We start from the raw sequence: 19,546 nt of genomic DNA on the forward strand, positions 1-19,546 counted from the left end.
TGTTGCTTAATCTTCATGCTTTTGTGCCGCTTTAGTCTTTTGTTGTAGGGCAATGTTGGTTTTGTGTTCTTCATTTGCAATTAAAAGTTAAAAGAAAAAAAAAACCTATTCTGTGATGGTTTCTTTGATGCTGTTCTATCATCTTATGCCCCCTCATTTAGCATCATCCATTTTCTAGTCAAATAATAATCACATCAGAGCACTTTTCTCTGATCAAATTTATGCATATCATTACTTCTATGTAATTTCATCACAGAAACTATTAAATTCATGCATTATATTACTAATTTACCTGAGAGGATGATTAGCAAAATTAAGAGTTTTTGCACATCCAAGGCATTGAGGATTTGGAACTTACTGTATCAGTAATTTCAGGTAATTCTGTGATATTATTTGGTAAAAATAAAATGAACTCCTTTCATTAGTTTAGTCCCCTTAGCTAGAGCATGGATATCAAATGGCCAGCCAGATACGTGTCATTGATCATCATCCAAATTAACACCAAGCAAGAGTGAGTGCCATCGAGCAGTCACCACGGTTGAAATAAAGCGATCATAGCGGTCGACATTAAGAAATCATAGCGATCATGCGATCAATATATGTTCAGACTAAAGAAAGTTGAGATTCCACCATAAAATCAATTGACAATATGGGAAGTAGCCCAACTTACTTATAAGTCAATGCAAGGTCTATCCTCTCATTAATGTGAGATTCATTCTCAACACGCCCCCCCACGTGTAACGAATTTTCAAACCTAACACAAACAAGGTGACGTGCATTGCGTGTGGCAGTTGGGCTTCACACGTAAGACAACCTGCTTTGATACCATGAAGAAAGTTGATGTTCCGCTATAAAATCAATTGATAATACGAGGAGTAGTTCAATTTTCTTGAAAAATTCATTGAAGTTCCATGTGAGATTGGGGAATGGGGAGTGAGATCATAAATTCAAAGTCAATTAAAAGCCTTAAATAGTTTTTCTTGAAAAGAGATCCTCTTCGAATTCCTTCCACCTAATTCACCTCATCAAACAATCTGGGCCATTGAAACTTAATCCAACAACTAAAATTATTATCTTTTAAAGTGGGCCCGTGTTTTTAACCGTTTGATCAAATTTCAAGAGCTCATATTGTTTGATGAGAAGGAGTAGGTGGAAGGAATATGGAGAGGATTCCTTTCCGTTTTCCTTAACCCTTTAACAAACCAACCAACCATTGCACTAACATTCTACTTATGTTAATTGTTGCTTTCATGGGGATGAGATCATAAATTCAAAGTCGATTAAAAGCCTTAAATTCCTACACTTATATTTGTGTTTTAATTTAATGCACAAGACAACTCTAAGCTCCTTAAGTGGATAAAAACCAGGGTGCTAAAGCTTGCACCAAATGATAAAGACATTTATGAACAAATACGTGATGAAGACATAAATGCTGTGGATTATAAATTTTGACGACCAATTTTAACAACGGAAATGATAAACATACATCATTTAATATTAAGGGATTAAAACTAAATTTTAGCCTTGTATTTTTTGTTATTCATGTATCTTTGCATAATTCGGGTTCATGATTCTCCACTAAAATGACCAAAATAATACAACTCAGTACTATGATCTAGTGGTATTCCTCTTCACTAGGAAGTGAGAGGTCTTAGGTTCAAATCTAATGGATGGCAAATTCGATACCAAATTAGACTACCCACTATATGGTTTAGCCAAACTCTCTCTCCCCTTAATGTAAAAATATCGATATACTAAAAAAAAAAAAAACCAAAATAATAGCAAAGACTGTTGAAATATTTTCTACAGAAAATTAAGGAGGTTTACTAAAATTATTATAAACAAATGCACACGACATGATGATTCAGAGCCAGTCATTTGATTTTGTTTTCAAATTTTTATTTTTATTTTTACTTTTTTTTTTTTTTTTATAAACGATAGATTTTGTTACATTAGATGTTAGATTAGCCATCGACGAGATTTGAATCTATGCCGTCATATGAAGGCTCAACTCATTTCCACCACTATGGTAAAGGCCCACTTGCATACAAATACACACACACACACACACTATTATACTAGACAACAATTATATTATTTATTATTCGGGTCGAATTTGGGTATGGATACAGATCAAAGACCCTATAACTATGTCCAAAACCACAACGGAATAATATTAACAGTTTTTTTCTTATCCAAAATATACCCAAACTATACCCAAGTTTGTTCCATTCGGACGATTATCTACGGTTACTGAGTTTAATGGTTAGAACTGTTTTCCTTACATGGGATTCGAACCTATAACTTTAAGGGCGTGTTTGTTTGCCTTCCTTAGCCTTCAATGGATTGGACTAGACTAACATCTAGTCTAATTCTATGTTTGTTAGCAGCAAGGATTAGCATTAATGGGATTAGAAGGGACTCTCGTTCACTAAAACCTTCACTAAAAGGTCTTAGCTAGGCCTGGCAATTCCTGACACGACCTGATAACCCGATACGACACGACACGAAATTAACAGGTGTTTGGGTCGATATGATAACGAATCGGGTCGTTATCGGGTAACCCAATAAGCACCTGTTAAGATAACGGGTTGGTTCGGGTATACACGTGGGTAACACAATACACGATAAGCAAAATATTAATTTTATAATTTTATAACCCTAAAACAATACTATAATAATTATATATATTAATTTAACAATTTTATACCCCTAAAAACTATAATTATATATATATATATATAATTAAATATTAAAAATTGGTGACCATTGGATCGACTTAAATAGACATACCATTCAATTTCTTAAGTGTTATACGTATAAAATAAATAAATTTAAATCTACTTAATAAATATATATATACCATTGAACTTGATGGGATACAAATTCTACGAAACTAATTTCAACGATCCAACCGTCGAACTTGTTTGTATGTGTTTCGAGATCGCATCAGAAAAAAATCGCAAAAAACAAACGTTCAAAGATAAAGTAATGGGACAAAACTTTTCGACTATTATCAACAAAAAATCACGATTTAACGGTTATTTTAACTCCAATTTTGATGATTTTTTACAGCTACAATCCTTGACCCTATATGAATACAATGAATAACTCAATTTTCAATTTAAAATATTTACACTAGTGGATATCACAAAATCTTATGTTATACTTAATGAAAGTATGAATAAACTCTAAGTGTTAGTGAATCTATTGTTTTAATGGGATGTGCATTCTACGAAACTATTTTCAACGATCCAACTGTCAAACATGTTTGTATATACTTCAAGATCATATATGCCAAAAAATGCAAAAAACAAACATTCAGAGATTAAGTAGCGGGACAAAACTTTTCGACGGTTATAAACAATGATTTAACAGTAACTCCGATTTTGATGATTTTTTTTATGAATATGAATACAATGAATGAATTCGATCTTCAATTTAAAATATTTACTCTAGTGGATACCACAAAATCTTGTGTTATACTTAATGAAAGGATAAATAAACTTTAAGTGTTAGTGAATATATCGTTTTGATGTAATATGCATTCTACGAAACTAATTTCAACGATCCAACCGACAAACTTGTTTGTATATGCTTCAAGATTGCATATGCAAAAAATAAACATTCAGAGATTAAGTAACGGGATAAAAATTTTCGATGATTATCAACGAAAAATCACAATTTAACGGTTGTTTTAACTTCGATTTTGATGATTTTTTACATCTACACTCCTTGAACTTATACGAATACAATGAATGAACTTGATCTTCAATTTAAAATATTTACACTAGTGAATACCACAAAATCTTATGTTATACATAATGAAAGTATAAATAAACTCTTAAATGTTAGTGAATCTATTATTTTGATTGGATACGCATTCTACAAAACTAGTTTCAACGATCCAACCGTCAAACATGTTTTTATATACTTTGAAATCGAATACACCAAAAATTGCAAAAAACAAACATTCAGAGATCAAGTAACAGGACAAAACTTTTCGACTGTTATATTTACACTAGAGGATACCACAAAATCTTATGTTATATTTAATGAAAGTATGAATAAACTCTTAAGTGTTAATGAATCTATCGTTTTGATGGAATACGCATTCTACGAAACTAATTTCAACGATGCAACTGTCAAACTTGTTTGTATATGCTTCAAAATCGCATATGGTAAAAATTGCAAAAAACAAACATTTAGAGATCAAGTAATAGGACAAAATTTTTCAACGGTTATGAACGAAAAATCACGATTTAACGGTTATTTTAACTCCAATTTTGATGATTTTTTACAGCTACACTCCTTGACCCTATATAAATACAATGAATGAACTCGATCTTCAATTTAAAATATTTACACCAGTGGATACCACAAAATCCTATGTTATACTTAATGAAAGTCTGAATAAACTCTTAAGTGTTAGTAAATCTATTGTTTTGATGGGATACGCATTCTATGAAATTAGTTTCAACGATCCAACCGTCAAACATATTTGCAAATACTTCGAGATCGCATATATATGCCAAAAATTGCAAAAAATAAACATTTAGAGATCAAGTAACGGGACAAAACTTTTCGACGGTTATCAATGAAAAATCACTATTTAACGATTATTTTAACCCCAATTTTGATGATTTTTTTACAGTTACAGTCCTTGATCCTATATGAATACAATGAATGAATTTGATCTTCAATATAAAATATTTACACTAGTGGATACCACAAAATCTTATATCATGACGATCGATGAAAATTGAGGATTTTGTAAAAGGAATAACATGGAAGCTTTGAGTTCCATTGACAAGGTTTAAACTTTTGAGAAAGGCTTCACAACCTTGAAAATGAAAACTTTTTCATTTTGCATATCCTTGCACATTTAATATTTTGTAATAGACTAGTAGTGTATGAATGTTTGTTTCTTAGACTCTTATTTTCGAGTATAGATGTAGTACTTAAACGACAAATGTGTTTTAATATTTTGAAGTAATATTTATGTGGCAATGTGTGATACGTGCAAATTTAAGGAAAAAAAATATATTTTTCTTAAAGGGTGATAATGGGTCGGGTCACTTTACCCGTTGGGTAAAGTGACCCCACTTGTTAATGACCTGTTAAGATAATGGGTCTAGCACGACACTACTCGTTAAGATAATAGGTGTTACACAAAAACGATACAAACAAGACAAACACGATCCATTTGCCAGGCCTAGTCTTAACGAATCCTTCAAAAACAGTCGGACTGCTAAGACCAGCTTTGTTCGCCCCTCTAATCCTCTGGGAGCTTCGTCGATCTCACTCTTTCTTCTTTCAGACCCATGGATCTCGTCCTTGCAAATCAACAGCAGCAACAATAGCAGATCGATGACTACATCATCAAATCGATCTCATCCTTCTGTGGAGGCGACGCTGAGGATTGATGGATTGTTCAAGAGGAATTGATTAACGGCGGCGACTCAAGCTTCTCTCATTCTGTAATCTAGCCTCTCTTCCTCTCACAAGTAACGACTAAGGTACTCTCTTCCTCCTCTTCCTCCTCTTCTTTTCCTGATTCAAAACAATTTCAAAGTTCCAAATTGCGGGTTGAGAATCTGCAGCAATTTGTGGGCTGAGAAAATTGAATTAATCGCAGTCCCCTTAATGTGAAGTTTTAATATTTCAAAGTTTCAATTTGTTGCGGATTTAGTGGAGATTTCTCTCCTAATTATATAAACAAGTGCACTCGACATGATGATTCAGAGCCAGTCATTTGATTTTGTTTTCATCCTATTAAATAATTTCTTCTTCAAAATTTTGTTCATGTCATCTTTAGTTTTTGCTTTTCTTTTTTTTTTTTTTTTGGATGCACATTAATATTTTACATTAAGGGTGGAGGAGTTGACTAAGCCATCATAAATTAGTATTGAACTTGTCATTAATGGAACTAGAGATGGCAACGTTTCAGTTTGGGGATGAAAATTCTATATTCATTCCTATAACCACGGAAATTAATCATATTCATAACTGCAAACTAACCATCAGGGATTATCTTTAACCATACTCATTGGGTAACTGATTTTCTATCGGTTAACGGTTATATCCATCTTCGTCAATACAAAAAATATATTCGCTCAGTTGACGCATTTTAATTTAACAAATATTAATTTCGTCATTAAACATTTGATGTATAAAATGATTCAATGAATGTATCTTGTTGAATATTAAAATTAAAGTATTAAATTTAAAACATTGATGATGTTGGTTGATCTTTGATATCTCCCATAAACACCATTGAATTCCCACTGATTTTGATTCAAAACTTTTGAACTTTTCCACGAAATATAACTTTTGTCAATGGGTTCGGTGAATAATGAATATACAAATCTTTTTTTTTATTTTTTTGATAAACGATAGATTTTGTTAAATTAGATGTTAGATTAGCCATCGACGAGATTTGAACTCACGCTGTCATGCGAATGCTCAACTCCTTTCCACCACTATGATAAAGGCCCACTTGCATACAAATATATATATATATATATATATGTATATATACACACACACTATTATACTATACAACAATTATATTATTTATATTCGGGGTCAGATTCGGGTATGGATACGGATTAAGGACCCCATAACTATGTCCAAAACCACAAGAAGATAATATTAACAGTTTTTTTCTTATCCAAAATATACCCAAACTTTACCCAAGTTTGTTCTATTCGGACGATTACTTACGGTTATCAAATTTAATGGTTAGAACCGTTATCTCTACATGGGACTCGAACCTATTACTTTAAGGGCGTGTTTGTTTGCCCTCCTTAGCCCTCATTGGATTGGACTAGACTAACATCTAGTCTAATTCTATTTTTGTTAGCAGCAGGGATTAGCATTAGTGGGACTAGGAGAGACTCGCGTTCACTAAGGTACCGTTTGGTACGTGGGACGGGACAGGACAGAGTGGAACAAGGCGTTCCGTCCCACGTTTGGTGCGCCTAAAACGGGTGGAACGAGCTGTTCCACGGGACGAGTTTTAGGTGAATGAATTTTCGTTCCACCTCACCCCCTGGAACGACTCGTTCCACATCCGTGAAACACAAAATTATAACCTCTTCGTCTCCTTCTTCTTCCTCCTTGTTTCCATCCGAGGGCATCTTTGCTCCCGCTCTGTTCCTTTCCGTCCTGTCTCGTCCCATCCCGTTCCGTCCCGTCCCGTCTGCATACCAAACGATACCTAAAGCCTTTACTAGTGAACTCTTCAAAAACAGCCGACTGCTAAGACCAGCTTCGTTCGCCCCTCTAATCCTCTGCGAGCTTCATCGATCTCGCTCTTTCTTCTTTTAGACCCATGGATCTCGTCCCTTGCAAATCAATAGCAGCAGCAATAGCATATCGATGACTACATCATCAAATCAATCTCATCCTTCTGTGGAGGGGATGCTGAGGATTGATGGGTTGTTTTAGAGGAATCGATTGACGGCGGCGACTCAGGCTTCTCTCTTGCTGTAATCCAGCCTCTCTTCCTCTCACAGGTAACGACCCAAGGTACTCTCTTCCTCCTCTTCCTCCTCTTCTTTCCTGATTCAAAACAATTTCAAAGTTCCAAATTGCGGGTTGAGAATCTGCAGCAATTTGCGGGCTGAGAAAATTGAATTATTCGCAGTCCCGTTACTATGAAGTTTTAATATTCAAAGTTTCAATTTGCTGCAGATTTAGTGGAGATTTCTCTCCTAATTACTGGATACTAAATCTATTGGATATTAAATTGAATTATTGTTCCTTTTTGTCTGCAGCTTCTCGAAGTAGCAGAGAAAAAAATGGAGTTTTAACTTTGGAATTATCAGTTTGGTATTTGAAGTCTGGTGGGATTAGTCTGAAGAAAAAAATGGTGCAAGAATCTTTCAGTGGGAATAGTCTGTGTGTTTTTTTGTTATTCATGGTGTTTGCTCCATTAATTGGGTATTTTGTGTTTAGAGATTTTGGATTAAACAATTGGTTAAACTTGCAAGTTTATGTAAAAGCAAAGTAATTGATTTTTCATTTACCCTCACTTTTTTTATTATGTTGATTCAAAAGCAGTAGCTTCAGAAGCAAAAACTAATAATAAAAATAAAATTATGTTTTTTGTCTTTTGTTAATTATTTTGTTTTTTAGGCTGACATTGCATCAAACGTTTTATTAAATTAGTCAAAGTTAGTCTATTCTAAGTCAGTTTAGCTTAGTCGTTAAAGTTAGTTTAATCCGATATAATCCGGTGCAACAACTGCACCCTAATAGTAATAATAGTGGTTATCCTAAAAATTAGAAGAAAAAAAAAATAAAAATAAAAATGTCATAATATTATCTTGTCATTTCTTTACATGTGCTCTACTATATGCTAGTGTATGTTACTCATCTTACCACCTCGTAAAAAAGTTGCCCTTGAAGTATTTTTAATTCTGGTGTTCTCGCGCCCAAAAACGTAACCATCTTTTTTACCTTAGTCAAAACCAATAGTACAAGGTACATACAAATGTACTAAAGCATCAAATAATTTACCCCCGAAGATAACTTATCACAGATGAATATTTTGCAGTAGCCAAAGTACAGTTCACTATGATTATAACTACGGATGGAGTACGGAGATTAAAGGGAAGTATGGTTACCCCACCACCTTCACAAAGAATGGGAAATGGGAATGGTTGGTGGCCCATCTGTTTAGCACCACGCAATCATTATGCATACATAAGCTAGGAGCCGGGGGGGGAGGGGGGACCATCCTTTTGAAAAGGGATCATCTTTAGATCTCTTCCACCTAATTCATTAAGTTTGGGAATTCAGTTTATTGAATTTGATCCAATGGCTAAAGTTATTATAACTTTTAAAGTGAATCCCTATTTGTAACCGTTGGATCAAATTTCAATAACCCAGATCTCTTAACTTGGCGAATTAGGAGGAAGGGATCCGGAGATGATCCCTTTCCCATCCTTTTTATGTCAACTTCATCCACTTAATCGATTTTCTATTGCTCATGTGGTTTGTTTGTGTCGCTTATGTGGTTTATGTACCTTCATTGTTGATGACTTTATGTCAGGGTACCGGTGTTAGGACTATCGCGTCTATCGTCTTTGTGACAATTTTACACTGGACTCTTGTTTGTGTTGGTCTATTGTGGTGGCCGTATAGGGTTTAAAATCTTTGCATCTTATGCGAACTATCTACAGATCAAGAAATTGATCACTGAAAAAATTATACCCATCTGGCACCTCTTGTGTTTGATTGTTCTTGATAATGAAACACTCTTATCGCTTCTATGAAAAATAAAAAATAAAAAACTTCATCCACGTAATCAAATGGAGGAACAGAAGCTAGCTAGTTAGGGATAGTAACATACGTACAACGCATTTACCATCATGTGGCATTCTAAACTCAAGATTAATAATGTTATGTGTAAGTTTTTATCAATATTATAATACATTATTGGATCAAACATTATGGTAACAATAAACTCATTTTACCTAAGTTATTTGGCTACCATTCTATCAACTATCAAGCTGCTTAAAATGGAGTCCAAATAAGGACACATTTTGGAGGGATGACTCAAACACGAAAAATTTTAGTCAAAAGTAATTGTTCTTAACTATTTAACTTTACGGGAACCTTCATTATTCACACTGAAAGAGTTTCTTGTTAGAAAAAAGGAACATTATCCAGAATGAACGTGGTTTCTACTTGCACGCAACAGCTATATTAGCTATAGTAGTATAGCAAATCCATTGATCGAAAAATTACTGTTGTATGTCACCTCAAATTGTTTTTAAGAGTAAGGACTTTCCCTTTTAATTGGGATAGAGAGACATATTACTCATATCTTACCTTATCTGTTAAGTAATTCTAGTGCAATTAGATTGGATACAACCCCTAAACGCTTCTAATCTTGTAAGTTGGAACCCAACAAGTACACAAAAAAGGTATTACGTATATACTATCATATTTTGGCCAAATCAATTTGAACTTTGGGTGTACTGCTCTGGTCAATTTTTTAAATTTGAGGACATCTTATTTCGATGAGTGATACGGTCGAAAACATTTAAGTTTCAAATTCTCTTTCAATGATTATTCATTCTAAAATTGACTAAATCGACAATTGTTTAGATGTTTAATTGCTTCCATTTTAATTGTAACTTTACTAATGAACCATCATTTTTTTTGTTCATTTTAGATGATTCTACATTTTTAGATTTGGATGGATTTTTTGCTAGGGTAACCTTCAATCTAAATGTTTTTGATCACGTAAATGCATTACAGAGCCTTAAGAAGGATGTCTATCATTTAACGTAAAAATAATTCGTCTTTGGTGAGAATCGAATTAATGAGGAAGAAGTGAGCTTAGCCTCACAATATGTTAGCAATAATGCAATTCAAATTCGTCTTTGGTGAGAATCGAACCTAAAACCTCTCACTTACAAGTAAAAAGAAATATCAATAAATCGTAATACTAAGTAACATTGAATCGAAGATTTTAGTAAATGATTTTAAACCACTTTGCATTACACAGAACGAAAAATTCACATATAAGCAACAATCATAGGAAACTCCGAAGCTCTCATTACACATATCCAACCATATTATAATAAATTCAACAGAAAACAAAAAGAAAAGAAAATACTCCGACCATTTTCAAAGCGCAGATAAAAAGGTCGCTCCTTTTTTTTTCTTTTTCTTCTCCTTTCTTCCGACACCATCATCGTCATCAGATATCATATATATTTACAGTAGCTACTACTAGTGCCCGTAGCTTTACAAAACATCCATATAATCTTTCTCTTAATTTGTAATTATCCATAACCCGGCTTAATTAACCATCTTAATCCATAGCGATTCCCGCTTAATCAGCCACAGGCCCACAGCTCTGGCCCCCTCCTAGTCCTCCCCCACTTGTAATCCATGGATGCCCTGTACCCAAACAGCCCCAAATCAGTTTTCCCATTTTCCATTTTCCACTAAACAATCCAAACGGATGATCATCTGAAATTAATCAAACAAAAATGGGCAGCTTAGACAACTTACTGAGGACTTGCTCAGCCGAGAACCTTCTAGAAACGTCCTTACACAGCATGCGCCGCAACAAATCCTTAAGGGCGGCCGACACGGAGTTAAAAACCCTGGCCGGAAATCTCAAATTCGCTCTTAGCACCGCATCGAAGATCTCCGCCGCCGTTTCGCCGTAAAACGGCGGGAACCCGGCCAGCATTACGTACAAAACGACACCGCAGCTCCAGACGTCGACTTTCTCATCGTACTCCCTTCCCGCCACCACCTCCGGCGCCACGTAGTATGGCGTTCCGACAACGCCGCTCATCTTCTCCTCGCTGAAATTCTCGGCCGATCCGAAATCGGCGAGCCGGAGCCGTTCCTGGCCGTCGAAGAGGATGTTGTCCGGCTTGATGTCACGGTGAGCGACGCCGAGGCTGTGGCAGTGTGCGACGGCGTGCATGAGCTGAGTCATGACCGAGGCGGCCTCGGACTCGGAGAAGACCCGGAGAGTGACTCGACGGTAGAGATCGGGGGCGTCGCAGAGGTCGAGGACCATGTGGAGGTGGTCGTCGTCCTCGTAGAGGTCGTGGAGGTTGACAACGTTCGGGTGCGAAACCAGGAGCTTCAGAATCTTGGGCTCCGTCAAGAGGCATTGGGCGTCGAGCGAGTCGCCAGAGTCGGCGATTCGCTTGTGGATCGATTTGACGGCGAAAGTGTCGCCGTTTCGGATCGCTTTGAAAACGACGCCGAACCGTCCGCGGCCGAGCTCCTCGCACAGCAGGTAGTCCCGCTTCAGTGCCTCGGTCATTAGTAAATAGTAACGGGTTTGATTTGAGGAGTCCAAGGGAAAGAATTTGTCGGGTTGGGTGGGATTTTAATAGGCGAAAATATACCGAATTTTACCACGGAATATTCGCGGATAAATGGAATCCGCCTGTTCGCTTGCGCCACGTGTACAGAATCTAACGGCTGCAGCAGATTCGAGGTGAATCAAACGCCAGGAGGTTATTTTGAATTACAGAAATGCCCTTATCACCAGAACGTCATTTCTCCAGGGTTTCATCCCGCTGATATTCTTTTGTTATTTATTTTATTATTTATTAATTATTACCCTCATAAAGTAACGAATTAGATTTTAACCACCTATAAAAGAAGGTAGTTACAGATTCCTACAATCCAAGGGCGTATCTCGACAGTTTGATGCTCATTATTCATACTAAAACGTAACACTAATTTTACTGCTAAGAAAAGTTTAGACATTAATTGGATGAGAGGTACATGCAGATTTTTTTACTTGGTAATAATAGCTGGTGTTGTGGTAGCGATATGGAGTCGCACTCATGCATGCGATAGTTATTTATCTGTTGATGTATTGTGAGATTTATTTGCATTAATAGCTAATAGTTATTTATGTAAATACGACCGACGATTCTTATTATTAATCTGTTAACGAAAAAAGGATAATCAAAGCTTTCAATTTTTTCACAACTATATTTTGAATTGCAACATGAACTCTTACCTAAGTTGCAATTGAAATTTTATTACCTATGGGATAATATGTACAACTCATGTTTCATTTTCTTTTTACACGAAATTTAACTGAGTTAATGGTATATGGTAAATTGCAACTAATTAGTAACTTGTGTTACACACTGCTTTAAATTATTTTATTCAGCAGGCAAATTGAAACTTGTAAAGTTCAGGTGGAAATTTGAGGTTAATATTGTTGGGTTGGTGAAGTATGAATTCTTTTACTTCAAAACAAGTAAAATATTAATGAGTGTTGATATATTGTTAAAATTAGAGAAGAAACATTCCCGCAACTCTTTCATTGGCGACTACTAATTAGTGAATTTACCAAAAAAGAGAATACTAATTAGTCAAACAATAACACTTGATTGGTTAGTAAAATACTAAACAAATGATACTAATTTAGAATAATGCTCTCTAGGGTGTCCTAGGAGAGAACTTAGTGTGCGTCGCACGGCAACAATTTATTTTACAACTAATAGTAGACGGCGGTGAGATTCTCAACTATCAGTAGACGGCGGTGAGATTTTCAACTATCAGGTTTGTTGGTGTGGCTGTTTGTTTCTATATGCTTTTCAGAGAAGTACGAGTTGCAGCGGCGATCGTGGGGAAGTGGTTCAGAAGGTTTTTCAGATTAGAGAAGTTTCCAATGGAGGACATGGTGTCTGACTTCTCGGCACGATTAACCCTCACGGAGGAGGAGCAACAGATTGTGGTAGTCGAAAAAAAGGATGGCCTACTATTGAAGATGACTAAGGTTTTCTTGGTAGGGAAGGTACTAACATGGAAGCCGCTAAATATCGAGAGATTCAAGAAGCAGATGCAGTTTCTTTGGAGGCCTAAGGCTAGGGTTACAATTGTTGAACTTGCTCAGAATTTGTTCTCGTTTGGTTTTGATTCTGCTAGAGATAGAAGTGTGATCCACAGAGGGGGTCCATGTCTATTTGACGGTTCGTTACTAGTTTTAGCGGAGGCGGACGACCTAACTCAACCCAACAAAATCCCTTTGCGTCTACATTAATTATGGGTTCAATTAAAAGGCATTCCTCCGCCGTATATGACTAGACAGAAGGTACAATTCATTGGTAATCAACTAGGAGAGTACGTTGTGGCAGATCAGAGTAGGAAGGGTAAAGCGATGGGAAGTATCCTACGAGTTCGTACTATCATTGATATTACCAAACCTCTCCGGCGAAGTCTATTTTTAAAGATTGAAGGTAACTTGATTGAAGTGGATGTTGGGTATGAAAAGTTGCCGTTAACATGTTTCCTGTGTGGAATGGTGAACCATACTGAAGAATAATGCGAACTATTCCGAGGATGTAACGATGATGACTTATCTAAGCCATACGGTCGATGGTTTCAAAAAGATGTCCTTCATGCACAGGGAGTATCGTAAACCGTTGAGGAAACGTTTTGCTTTGGATCCCTCCCCAGCTTGGTCTATGAAAGCTCCGTTGCATGAAGAAGAGGAAGAACCACCGGAGCAAGCTGGGAGACGTCGGAGTGGTGGAGTTTCGGAGGTTGATCTGAATGTTGAATATGGAAAACTTGGTAATTATGGCGAGTACGAATTTGGTGGGGAAACCAGAGCCATTAGGGCAAATTTACTTGATTTGAATGACGTAGCGGATTCTAGGGATGAGGCAGTTGACTCTTTAGCCTTAATTCCTTTTCAAGATTCAGGGCTGTTGATTGCCCTGTTGTCAATTTTAATGATCACAGTCAGCGTAGCAACATGTAAAATAGAATTCAAACTAACCTCCAGCCATGATCGTCCAACAACAGGTTTCCAGCAGAACAACAAATTCGAAAGCTCATGTAACTCTAGTTTAAGTGATCTTCTAGCCTATTGCCACTCAAGTGCCTTTCTCAGATGGAATGCAAGGCATTATATAGGCTAGGCTAGGGACCCCTTAATCTCACGTGAAAACAAACTGATTCCACTAATCCCTACCATCAAGGGATTCGCTGAGTCAAAATCTCTCCTCTTATCTGTCAACTAGAGTCATGCTCTTAGTAGAATGCAATCAACTACAGTCATGCTTTGGAGTGGGTTGTTTGACTAATTCATATCTTAACTAATTACCAATATCAGTAACTAAATATTAATGACTAATATGTGGACCACCTTAAAGTGAAAATAATTTGAACGTTGCTAACATTCTCCCACTTGGTCCACATATTAACATGAAGAATGATATCGACCTGAATAGATAGATAGCTTGATCGAAACTTCCCAAACAAATAATGACAAGAAACATAACCCAAATAGAACATCTCAAACATGAATCATGGTGGTCAAGACTCAAAACCAAATCATTCCCTTCCATGTATTACAATATTTGAAACTCTCTGTTTGAGTCCTTTATAAACAACTTTAACTTGTTATTCTCGGTCCTTCTTTATCAATTCCATTGAATTGAAAAACTTTATTGTGCACATAAATAAAAAAAAAAACACTTTATTGAATTCAAAATACTTAAATACAAAGCTCAACAATTAATTACAAAGATGATTCAATGATTCCCATATTACCCACATGACTCTTATACAATTTTGCCAGCAAACCTTTAGTCATGGGGTCTGCTATCATTTGTTGAGTGCTTACATGTTCAATAGAAATTTCACCATTTCTAACATGTCTTCTAACAACCAAATACTTGATGTCGATATGCTTATTGTGGCTTCCACTTTTATTGTTCTTTGTGAAACAAACTGCAGCCATATTATCACAGTAAATCTTCAAGGGCCTTGCAATACTATCGACAATCTTTAAACCTGTGATAAAATTCCTTAACCAATTCACATGTGCAGAAGCTTAAAAAACAGCGATGTATTATGCTTCCATGGTATACGAAGCAACTAAAGGTTGCTTGGCGCTCCTCCAAGACACAGCTCCTCCAGCAAGGAGATAGATGTATCCTGAAGTAGACATTCTTAAGTCTACACAACCAGCGAAGTCCGAGTCTGAATAACCAACTACTTCTAAAAAGTTGGAGTGTTTGTATGCAAGCCTATATTCCTTGGTTCCTTGTAAATATCTCATGACCTTCTTAGCAGCCTTCCAATGCTCCAAGCCTGGATTACTTTGGTATCTACCCAATATTCCAACTGCAAATCCTATATTAGGTCTTGTACACACTTGTGCGTACATTAGACTACCAACAGCTGAAGCATAGGGTATATTCTTCATTTGTTCTCGCTCCAAGTCATTATGTGGACATTGATTAAGACTGAACTTGTCTCCTCTGACAATGGGTGCAATACTATGCGAACAATCTTTCATCTTAAATCTTTCCAAAACCTTTTCAGTGTAGGACTTTTGAGATAGGCTTAATGTTCGTAGAGTTTTATCTCTGTGAATCTCTATGCCAATGACATAAGAGGCTTCACCCATATCCTTCATATCAAATTTTTGTGAAAGAAAATTTTTCGTCTGATGCATTAAACCCAAGTCACTGCTTGCAAGTAAAATATCATCCACATACAAAACTAAGATTATAAATTTACTCCCACTGATTTTAAGGTATACACACTCATCGACACTATTAGCCTCAAAACCATAAGAGGTAATTAAACTGTCAAACTTTAAATACCATTGGCAGGATGCCTGTTTCAATCCGTATATGAATTTTCTTAATTTGCGAACTAAATGACTTTTCTTTTTGTCAAAGAAACCTTCTGGCTGTTTCATGTGTACCTCTTCTTCAAGATCTCCATTCAGGAATGCCATTTTCACATCCATTTGATGTAACTCTAAATCAAAATGAGCTACTAAAGCCATCATTATTCTAAATGAATCCTTCTTTGAAACTAGAGAGAAGGTCTCATGGTAATCAACGCCTTCATTTTGAGTGAAACCCTTAGCTACAAGTCTTGCCTTATATCGTTCGATACTTCCTGATGCATTTCTTTTGGTCTTATAAACCCATTTGCATCCAATAGTTGAATGCCCATTAGATAGTTCAACGACCTCCCAAACTTGATTTTTAACAATAGATTCCATTTCTTCTTGCATGGCATTATACCAAAGATTAGAATTTGGTCCATTCATGGCTTGGGAAAATGAGCAGGGATCATTTAGTGGTCCAACAGCATAGTCAGACTCTTGTAGGAATACAACATAATCGCTAGAAATGGTAGGCTTCTTTATTCTTGTAGATTTCCTTATAACTACTCCTTGATCTTCAATTTGTTCATTTTGAGGGGTAAGTTCTTCGTGAGCTTGTTCTTCATGGAGTAGTTCCACTTGAACGGGTTGTATTTCAGGAGTATTATTTGAATGATTCTCTTGAAAAACAACCACTCTTCCTTCTTTTGAAGAAGACTCATTAACCTCATTAATTTCATCAATTTCTATATTACGAGGAAATTCACTCCCATTAAGCTCATGATCTTCAAGAAATTTAGCATTTCTAGCTTCAACAATTCTAGGTATGTGTGAAGGACAAAAGAATTTGAATCCCTTTCAATTAGGTGGATAGCCTATGAAAAAACCAGCTAGGTTTCCATCCATTCCAAATTTCAAATGGTGTTTTAGGAACGGCTTTAGATGGAACCTTATTTAAAACATACACAGTAGTCTTTAAGGCTTTACTCCACATGGATAAAGGGAGACTTGAATTGCTAATAATGCTCCTTACCATGTCCATAAGTGTATGGTTCCTTCTTTCGGCCACACCATTTTGTTGTGGTGTGTCAGGCATTGTATGTTGTGCAGTAATACCCTATTCTTCAAGGAACTTAGCAAATGGACCTGGGATTTGCCCCTTTTCTGTGTACCTTCCATAAAATTCTCCACCTCTATCAGACCTTACGATTTTAATTTTCCTCTCCTTTTGTTTCTCTACTTCCACTTTATATGTTTTAAAAGCACTTAGTGCTTCAGCCTTATCATTTAAAAGGTAAAGATACATAAAGCGAGAATGATCATCTATAAATGAGATGAAATATCTTTGACCATTTAGACATGGGGTGGGAAAAGGTCCACAAAGATCAGTATGTATGATCTCAAGTAACTCCGAACTCCTTACCTTTAGAGGACTTCTTGGTTTGCTTTCCCTTAATGCAATCTCTACAAGTCCTATAATCAGTAAAATCTAAAGACATTAAGACTCCATCATTTACTAATCTCTTGATTCTCTCCATGGACATATGACCTAATCTTTTATGCCAAGGCTTTGAGGAGTTCTCATCAATAATATATCATTTAGTACCAATATTGTCAGGCATGTTGAAAGATCACACTCATGCGTGGGGTCTAAATTCATTTTAAATAAACCATCTGATAAAACATCATCACCAATATTCAAACCATTCTTAAGTAAGCTTATTATTGGATTGTCAAAGCAAACCTTAAAATTACAAAGTACCAACTTTGAAACTGAAATTAAATTTCTAAAAAAAGACGGAACATAAAAGACATTTTCCAAATCTAAATTAAAATCAGATGCTAATTTTATTCTAAAAGTTCCCACTGCTTCAACACTGGAGCACATCCGATTTCCTGAGTAGATGTGTTGCTCATTGCCTCTCGGCTTCCTGTCATTTAGGAAACCCTGCATGACATTGGTAATGTGAATTGAAGCACCAGAGTCAATTCACCATGTATTACTAGAAGCCTCAACAAAATAAGATTCATGACACACATAAGCAAATAGAGTACCTTTCTTTTCTAGCCATTTATTGTACTTGGCGCATTCCTTCTTCTTGTGTCCCTTCTTGTTGCAGAAGAAGCATGCATCCTTGTCGGCAAAACGCTTCATCGATTTCTTTCCTTTCACCTTAGCTAAACATTTACCCTTCTTGGCACCTTCATGCTTGTTAATCACCAGATGAACAGTTTCCAATTTCTCAAGTTTCAATCTCTCTTCCTGTTGAACACATATGGTCAGAAGTTCATTGGAAGACCACTTTTCCTTATATGTGTTATAAGAAATCTTGAATGGTCCATACTCAAGAGGGAGAGAATTGAGAATGAAATTGACCAAGAATGACTAAAAATTCTCTATCTCTAAGGACTTAAGTTGAGCTGCAATGTCCCTCATTTCCATAATGTGCTCACACTCACTCTTGGAATTGTCGTGCTTCATGCCTGAAAGTTTCTGCATCAGGGTGCTAGCAAGTGCCTTATCATATTTCATAGATTGTTCTTCAGGCTTTCATGAAACCTGTCACCTTATCGCATTCTGGGATGGAACCCCGAATGCTCTTGCTCACATTGGATTTGATGAGCATCAGACTTAAGCGATTAGATTGCTCCCATCGCTCATACGCAGCCTTGCCTTCTTGAGTGCTTGATTCCGTGGGCATGGGTGGTTCATCTCCATGGAGAATAAGGTCGAGATCCATGCAACCCAAAGCCAACAAGACTTTGTCCTTCCAATCAGAAAAATTGTCACCACACAACATTGGAACATGGGATGAATCAAAAGAGATAACTGCAAACCAAAGAAAAACAAATAAATCATGTTTTTTTTTTTTGAAATGTAAATTCACACCTTCCTGTGGGCAGAGGGTGTATAACACAAGAATTTACATATGCTTTAAGGTAATCAAGGCATCAAAACCGAACATCCATACCTGTGGGAATAGGAAAACTAACACTTATATGTCTAGATTGCCATTTTGTTTTTCACTAATGTTAAATAATTTCTTTCTGCGGGTAGAGTAGTTATTTAGATTACTGTAATTTGTAGATGCCTCATTCCTTATTTCATGTTAAAAAAAAAAAAAAAAAAAAAAAAACACTGAACTCCTTACGTGATTAAATCACACACGTTATAGACTTAAGATGCTGCGGCTAATCTTAAATCAACATGAAGCTATTATATATGTACCAACTTACAATTTTCATATAATAATGAAATGATGAGACTCGTAATTTGAATAGATTAAACAAGTTTGAACCCTTAAGCACAATCAAACAATATCACTTCGTGCCTTAGGAAAACTGAATTGTGGACAATATGTACTGAAGGTGGCTCTGATACCACATGTTATCAATTTT

The 19,546-nt window shown here is 36.0% G+C and overlaps 1 protein-coding gene, 1 long non-coding RNA gene and 1 pseudogene across 2 annotated transcripts; 1 reads left to right on the top strand and 2 right to left on the bottom strand.

Annotated features, from left to right (window-relative positions):
- The first annotated feature begins 7,228 nt into the window (after positions 1–7,228).
- LOC148690029 (uncharacterized) lies at positions 7,229–8,111 on the top strand. Its single transcript, XR_015957515.1, has 2 exons — positions 7,229–7,533; positions 7,782–8,111. It is a non-coding gene; the product is annotated as an uncharacterized LOC148690029 (long non-coding RNA).
- Positions 8,112–10,487: 2,376 nt separating this feature from the next.
- On the bottom strand, positions 10,488–11,853 carry LOC137730589 (phosphoenolpyruvate carboxylase kinase 2-like). The gene is made up of 2 exons (XM_068469576.2): positions 11,038–11,853; positions 10,488–10,923 (listed from the first exon to the last, which is right to left on the bottom strand). The coding sequence occupies exons 1-2, from the start codon at positions 11,810–11,812 to the stop codon at positions 10,856–10,858; spliced, it is 843 nt and encodes a 280-aa protein (XP_068325677.2). The 5' UTR covers positions 11,813–11,853; the 3' UTR covers positions 10,488–10,855.
- A 6,142-nt stretch (positions 11,854–17,995) lies between these two features.
- Positions 17,996–18,948, bottom strand: LOC148690030 (uncharacterized; annotated as a pseudogene).
- Between the last annotated feature and the right edge of the window lie 598 nt (positions 18,949–19,546).

This window comes from Pyrus communis, chromosome 16 (genome assembly GCF_041283825.1).
Source record: "Pyrus communis isolate YQ-2024b chromosome 16, ASM4128382v1, whole genome shotgun sequence".
Classification (NCBI taxonomy): domain Eukaryota; kingdom Viridiplantae; phylum Streptophyta; class Magnoliopsida; order Rosales; family Rosaceae; genus Pyrus; species Pyrus communis.